This window comes from Sesamum indicum, linkage group LG1, assembly GCF_000512975.1.
Source record: "Sesamum indicum cultivar Zhongzhi No. 13 linkage group LG1, S_indicum_v1.0, whole genome shotgun sequence".
Taxonomy (NCBI): Eukaryota; Viridiplantae; Streptophyta; class Magnoliopsida; order Lamiales; family Pedaliaceae; genus Sesamum; species Sesamum indicum.
The window spans coordinates 10,349,086-10,350,563 of NC_026145.1; the positions used below are offsets into that span (position 1 = coordinate 10,349,086).

General features: G+C 38.7%; 1 protein-coding gene across 1 annotated transcript in view; it reads right to left on the reverse strand.

Moving 5' to 3' along the window:
• The window catches only part of LOC105161365 (coiled-coil domain-containing protein 130), a gene marked incomplete in the record, with an annotated part of 2,130 nt that continues 833 nt past the window's right edge, over positions 182–1,478 (reverse strand). The window contains 4 exon segments of the mRNA XM_011079026.2: positions 182–905; positions 1,003–1,162; positions 1,246–1,354; positions 1,456–1,478. Of these exon segments, the coding sequence (XP_011077328.2) occupies positions 400–905; positions 1,003–1,162; positions 1,246–1,354; positions 1,456–1,478 (798 nt within the window).

Genomic DNA, 1,478 nt, shown 5'->3' on the forward strand with positions numbered 1-1,478 from the left:
CATCTCTATAAATACTTTTCTATCCACGTGGAATTGTTCGATCAATCATTACCGGTAGGAAGAAGCTAGGATATGGTACTCGTATTTACTAGCTCTCATTACAAAATTTTTATTAATGCATGCTCTCACAATCAAGCCAAAATAATCAGGAAAACATTTTAAAAGGAAAAACAGTAGAAAAATAGCAGAAGAGAGATCAAGGCTCGACAACTCGGGGCTTCAATACAAAATATGTACACACAAACGCTAACAGAATTTGCTGAAATATAAGATTCAAGCAACTGCGATATGCAAGCTATTACCATAGTGGCAAAACCAACTGTTTCTACCAATCCTAGTCCTTTATAGGATCCATGATCACCAAGCACACGGTTGTTAGAGATGTGATATCCAGCAACCTTAAGCCCTGTTAAATTTTCGAGTTGGATCAGAAGCCCGTGTCCATGAAGATGGCTTAACTCCACCAACTAATAACTTTGACGCAGTGGCAGCATTTATTTTTCTCCTCTTAGCTTCAAGCTCCAAACGTCTTTTATCAGACACAGAAGAAGTGGATGATCCAGAAAAAATTGAGCTTGCATGAATCAGTGCCCTCTTGTCTTTTCTGTTCCTCTCAAATTTTCCAGCAAATTTAACGTGTGAAGCAGCAGCAGCATCCTCTGAAGAGGACGGGAGAAGTCTTATCCCAAGTCCTGCTTTTCTGGAATTAGCCTCTTCTTCAGCTACTCTTTTCTTCTGATCCCTAAGCCTCGCCCGAAGAGATTTGTTCAATGCATAATCATCCGAATGCCTGGCATCGGAAACTCGCTGCAGACGCACCAGTACTGGCTCTGCTTCTTTCTTTTTCTTCATGTCTCCCTCCTGGTGTTCAAGCCGTTTAAAAGGATCTGCCAGCTTACTTCTATCTACATGAACGAGGAAGTAAGACTCTGCTTTAAACAAATTCAAGTGTATTGGATCATTTACAAAAACATACTAAAATGACTGCAATAGAATACTAACCATCATCAACTGGAAGCACCAAAGTTTCAGCATCTTCAGCATCATATTCCTCAATCTTTCTTCTGGCTCCACTAATGATCACATACTCACAATTCTGTGGATCTGTTTGAATAACAATCTCATGCTTGCAGCATGCAGACTTCATTGTAAAGCTCCATATCTGGGGAAAAGGGAGAAAAATTGGGTCAAGCAATAGTGGTAAGAAGTGAATAAATTCAGCATTCATCCTAAAAAACAGAATACCTTTGTAGAATAATAATTTCCCACTTGCTTTTTCTCTGCATTAAACCTTACACCCTTTGCAATCATGGACTCACATCCACCACACCAAATATTAAAAGGCATCTCAAACCTGTAAATTTGAAGGAAATAAACAATAAACACAGATTAGCATGAAATCTCAAGATACAAAATTAATGTTTCCACAATAATTTAAATCCCTTGGTGCAGTACCTTATGATCAAGATGCCTTGATC